Below are 6,000 nucleotides of genomic sequence, written 5' to 3'. Positions count from 1 at the left end.
TCCTTCCTTCCTTCCTTCCTTCCTTCCTTCCTTCCTTCCTTCCTTCCTTCCTTCCTTCCTTCCTTCCTTCCTTCCTTCTCTGTCTCTCTTTCGTTTCATGGAGATATAATATAGCCCCTTATAGCACTGCTCTTTGGTAACAAAGGTAATACCTATGTTATAGGTTTTCTGTGTTATTCAGACCATGAATCCCATGGATACAAACACCTGGGGAACTTGACTTGACCACAAGTATTTGGAGAATTCATAGAATAGAAATATGCTCTGAGCTCATTGTTTAGGAAATTACTGCTTTATTTCACCCCTATGCTGTAGAACATAAATATCATACTATATTATACATGGTTGTACTTGACTATGTAATATATTAAGAAAGACATACATAAACAAACTCTTTTCATGAAATTTCATTAAATTTTTATTCACTTAAGAGGCATTTATTAACTATCTCCTTCATTAGAGCACTGTTAGGTACTGTATGGATTACAAAGTTTAAGTAAGATAGTGTAATTTAATGGGACTGATCATCTAATGTAAATGCTAATTACTTAAAGGAATCTTGTAAAAATCTTTTATAACCCTTTTATAAAGAAAAAAATCCGTCTTCCTAATTTTTTTTCCTATTTTTCATAAAATTTTAAAATCTTTATGTAAAGCAGTAATCCCCAAATCTACTTACATAGTATTTCCAAATATCTGTAGTTTGACTATGTTTAAAGGGTCTCTAAATCCAAAACTGAGCCTAGTTTTGCCCTTTGGTCTTTCTGAGCAAGCTTTCTTGTTCCCTGAGAACCATGGAAAAATTCCATTAATACTGTGAACTTTTTTTTTAAATAGTTTGAATTTTCTGTTTAGAATTAACTTCTGAATTAATTGACATCTTTGAAAAGTTTATTCTACTGCCTATAGACTGAAGCAATCAAACCCCACTCTGATCTAAAATATCTAACTCTGCATGGTAATTGCCGGATTCTAAAACATTTATAATGTTAAATTTAGCTATATAAAAATAACCAGAGAAAAAGAGGTAGGAGTATAGAGACTTCACGGCCATCTGTTTTTATAAATTTGAGCTTTAATTCATGACTTATACATTTCATTCAGATTCTTAATTAGGACCTTAAAAGCTAGTTATTCAAATGTCTAAATATATGTGTGTTGCGGTTCACAACCCCATTTAACATTTTAGATTGTGTGCTTGTTTATTGAAGAATACGTATTGATAATGACTTACCTGCCTACCCTTTAAATGTTTGCAGCCCACGTAATTGCCAAGGCTAAAGGTCTTGCCATCCTGTCAGTGATAAAAGCTGGATTTCTGGTCACTGCTCGAGGAGGCAGTGGGATTGTATTGGCTCGCCTTCCAGATGGAAGTAAGTTGATATTTGCCTACTTAGAGAAATTAGAGCATGCTCTCTTCCCTTTTCTATTTCAATCTTGGGCAGATTTCATAGGAGTATGACAGGTTTCCTTATATAACCTCCAATTGGATTATTCAATGCTGCTCAGTTTTGTGTGTGAATAAACCTACCAAGAAGAGAATGTTTCCTGCCTCTTAAAGTCCTTAGGGAAAGATTCAATGAATAGATCTTACTTTAAATTTCACATAAATTTTGTAATTCTTCCAAGTGTGAAAATATTTAAACACAATTTAGTCTTTGAATTTCTTATGTCAAATGCACATTCTTATTCTTCAGCATCACAGTAAAACTAATAATTCCTGTCTAGAAGTAGAGTTGAAAATAAGGAGCAATCCATAGCCTTTTCTGCCATTTCTATTGAAAAATGTAGCACCATGATATTTTGGTTTCTTTCTACTGAGGCTGAACTGTGTCATTGCTTAAGTGAAAAGTAACAATTGTATTTTTAAGTGGAAAAGCCTTAATGTTGTATTTTGCATAAATCTCTAGAAACAGAAATGCTATGGGTGTGTCATACTTAGTAAATATTTGTTCCCATTAACATTTCCTCTTATAATTTTTTTCTTAGTGTTGATTGATGGAAGAGCAAGCTACTTTTACAGATATGAATATAAAATGAAATGTCAGTTGAACATAGAAAACTGCACATATTGGGAAAGATCACAGGTTGAAGATTGGAAAGAATTGTAGAGTTGATCATTTTACAAATAAAGGAAGTAAAGCCTAGTGAGGGTAAGTGATTTGTCTAAGGCCAGGAGGTAGGTAGTAATAGTCAGACAGGGATATTAACAGAGGCCATTTAATTCCTAATCCAGTATTCTTTTAGTTACACTCTTTTGCCTTCTGAACTTCCCGAGGCCTTCAATATTTGGCACCTGGCTCTAAATCATTCTTTGGGAGAAAAGGAAAGAAGAAAGGGGCATAATTTGTCAAAATAGTCCTTACTATTTCCCAAAGGGAATAATGTCTGGTTTAACGAATAGGGCTTAGGGTAGGACAGGACTTAGGGTAGGACAGCTGAGCTCTGTCATTCACTTAGAGACTAGCACTTTTAGAGGAAACATATCTATTTATCTTCCTTTTCTTTTTAGAGCTTTCTATCATCATCCACCCAGAATCTGACTAATCATCAGGTACCCCCGTAAGAAGTTAAAGGTGTATGAAGTTTAATCTTGTCTTTGAGTACAGATTTAACCTATTTCTTTGTTAGTGATACTCTTTCAATGAAGGAAGGATTTTTTTTTTTTGGAGGGACAGCAATTTTGCTGTACCTCTTTTTAGCATTTGATACATAAGTTAAGCAAAATACTGACTGATTTATGTAGAAATCCTAGTTTATTTTTGTTTTTGTTTTCCATGTTCAAAAATGTATGTCTGTATGTACCCTATATCCATCACCTCTCTCTTAGGTGGGTGACGTGTCATTATATGTCTGCACTATTCGTCTCCTGGAGACTTGGTTGACCGCTGCATTTATCAGAGTTCTTAAGTCTTTCAAAGGTTTTCTCTTCAGTATTGGTATCCTAGTTTAAATTGTTCTCATGGTTCTGTTCACTTTGCTCTTCATCAGTTTATAAAACTCAGAATTCTCTGAAATTATCTCTTTCATAATTTCTTCTGGCAAAATAATATTCTGTTACATTCACATATAATAATTTCTTCAACCTTTCCTTAAGAGGAAATCTAAGGCATCCTCTTAGATTCTAGTTCCTTGCCATTATCGTTTTCTTTCTCTTTTAGTCCCCCCTTTGATATCAGTAAGTTTGTTTTGCTTGTGACAATTCCCTCCCCAGTGTTATCCTCCTTATCTGTTCCATCTCTACTTTTTTACCTGTTGAATTTTATGTATTTCAACACAAAACTCTTTCTCTTCAAACCTCTTCCTTTTTTCATTTCATATAAGAATGAGATTTATCTGTTGCCTACTTTCCCCATCCATCTCTGTGTATACTCTTTGTCTCATGTACCCTAATTAAGAGAAATAGCAAATTCTGCCTCCTTTCTATACCAATCTATTGCTTTTACTTTTGCTTCTACTTTATTTCTCAAAACTCTCAGAACAGAACATGCAGTATCTCTGTTTTACTTATTTAACTCCCTCAGTACACTTGAGGACACTAAGGTTCTGAAAGAACACTTGTTTTTTCTTCCCCATTAGAATATTAGTACCATATTGTCATTAGAGATCTTTCCAATTGCTCAAATATGCTTAATTCCCTAGGTTTCATTTGGCTTATGTTTGTATTTCTTTTTTTTTTGCCAAATTATTTTTTTTATTAATAATAGTATATATATATACATATATATTTGAATATTTTATTTTAAAACTTTGAATTCCAGATTCATTCCCTTCCTCCCTTGTCACCCACCCTTACAGGGAACATAAGCCGTTCAGAATAGGTTGTACATGTGTGGCTAATGCAAAACAATAACATAGCAGATATATTGTAAAAGACTGACTATATTTCCCTCCCTCCTATCCCACCTCCCACTTGTTCTATTCTCTACTTTGATCCCGTCCCTTTTCAAAAGTGGGTGCTTCCCCCCTCTCATTCCCTTCCCCCCCTACTCTCCTGGAGGGTGAGATACCCTATTTAGTGTGTATTTCATTCCCTCCTCAAGCCAAATTCAATGGGAATAAATTTGACCCATTCCCCTTTGCCTTCCTATTCTTCCCCTCCATTGTAACCACTTTCCCTTGCTTCTTCTATATGAGATAGTTCACCCTATTCTGTCTCTCCCCATTTCCTCTCATTATATTCCTCTCTCACCTCTTAATTTCACCTTTTAAGTATCATCCCTTCCTGTTAAATTGGTCCTGTGGCCTCTATCTATGTATATCTGTAAACATATATACACATATTCACATATGTATTCATATGCCCATATACCCTCCAATATAAACATATATAATATATATATTCCCTTCAACTACTGAGAAAACTTTCATAAGTTACAATGATTGTTTTTCCATGTAAGAATGTTAATAGTTCAACTTTGATAAGTTCCTTATGATTTCTTTTCCCTGTTTACCTTCTCATGCTTCTCTTGCTTCTTGTATCTGAATGTCAAATTTTCTACTCAACTCTGGTTTTTTCAGCAAGAATGCTTGAAAGTCCTCTGTTCCACTGAATAGCCATATTTTCCCCTGAAACATGATACTCAGTTTTGCTGGGTAGGTGACTCTTGGTTTTAATCCCAGCTCCTTTGACTTCCGGAATATCATGTTCCAAGCCCTTGGATCCCTCAGTGTAGAAGCTGCCAGATCCTGGGTTATCCTTGATTGTGTTTCCACAATATTCAAATCGTTTCTTCCTGGCTGCTTGTAATATTCTCTCCTTAATCAGGAAATTCCAGAACCTGGCTATAATATACCTAGGTGTTTTCTTTTTGGGATCTTTTCAGGAGGTGATCGGTGGATTCTTTCAACCTCTATTTTTCCCTCTGGTTCTAAAACATCAGGGAAGTTTTCTTTGAGAACTTTCTGGAGGATGATTTCTAGGTTCTTACTTTGATCATGGCTTTCAGGTAGTCTAATAATTTTTAAATTATCTCTCCTGCATCTATTTTCCAGGTCAGTGGTTTTTCCCATGAGATATTTCACATTTCCTTCTATTCTTTCATTTGTTTGGATCTGTTTAACAACATCTTGATTTCTCATAAAGTCATTAGCTTCCATTAGCTCCAATCTAATTCTGAAGCAATGATTCTCCTCATTGAGCTTTGGAGATTCTTTTTCCATCTGGCAAATTTGGCTTTTTAGGGCATTCTTCTCCTCATTGCCTTTTTCAGCTTCTTTTGCCATTTGAGTTAGTGTGTTTTTTAAGGTGTTATTTTCCTCAGTCAGGCTGTTGACTGTCATTTCATAATTTTCTTGCATTGTTCTCATTTCTCTTCCCAATTTGTCCTCCACTTCTCTTATCTGCTTCTTAAGGTCCTCTATGGCCTGTAACCAGCTTGTATTTTCCTTTGAAGCTTTTGGTGCAGGCGTTCTGACTTCACCGTCTTCCTCCTCTTCCATACTTTGCTCCTTTTTGTACCCAAAACAGGAGTTTAATGTTGGAATCTTCTGTCTTCTTTGTTTCCTTTGGTCATGTTGCCCCTCAGTCACTTGACCCCTGGGCTTTTTGCCAAAATAAGACTCTGCCCCCAGACAGGGGAGCTTTCGTCCCAAACACTGGCATGTTCTCAGCTGCTGGAGATATTAGATGGGTGCCCTCTGTGAGGTCTCCACACACTCAGGCAAGCTGAACATATACCCCAGGACCTCCACCCTAGACTGCAATTCAAATCCAAGCAGGTTAAAGCAAGAGCAATTACCCCTCAGACTGGTGCTTGGTTCCCCTACACTCTGCAGGCCAGGAGCTGAAGCTGCCATGTGGTGCTGACTGGCTATGCCAGCGTCTCAGTGGCTTTTCACCCTGGGGGAAAAAGCAATGGACTCCCACTTACTGGGTCCCAAAGTCCAGACTGCACTGACCTCTCACTTTGTCCTTTGCACCTATGTGTTGATAAATCTGGAAAAGGCCACAGCTGCTGCTGATCTGGAGTCCCTCTGGCAGCCGCTGGTCAGGCCCAC

The 6,000-nt window shown here is 36.6% G+C and overlaps 1 protein-coding gene across 7 annotated transcripts in view; it reads left to right on the top strand.

The window, feature by feature from the left end:
* The window catches only part of SH3YL1 (SH3 and SYLF domain containing 1), a 69,776-nt gene that overhangs the window by 28,476 nt on the left and 35,300 nt on the right, over positions 1-6,000 (top strand). For all 7 annotated transcript variants that reach the window (XM_069108642.1, XM_069108647.1, XM_069108640.1 and 4 more), the window contains one exon: positions 1,260-1,373. In XM_069108642.1, the coding sequence (XP_068964743.1) occupies positions 1,260-1,373 (114 nt within the window). The remainder of the gene's footprint in view (positions 1-1,259; positions 1,374-6,000) is intronic.

This window comes from Petaurus breviceps, unplaced genomic scaffold (genome assembly GCF_028583685.1).
Source record: "Petaurus breviceps papuanus isolate PSGF00001 unplaced genomic scaffold, PetGlider_PUasm1.0 90416, whole genome shotgun sequence".
Classification (NCBI taxonomy): domain Eukaryota; kingdom Metazoa; phylum Chordata; class Mammalia; order Diprotodontia; family Petauridae; genus Petaurus; species Petaurus breviceps.
Note: the sequence above shows the minus strand (reverse complement) of the source record. Positions and strands in the feature narration are given on the sequence as shown.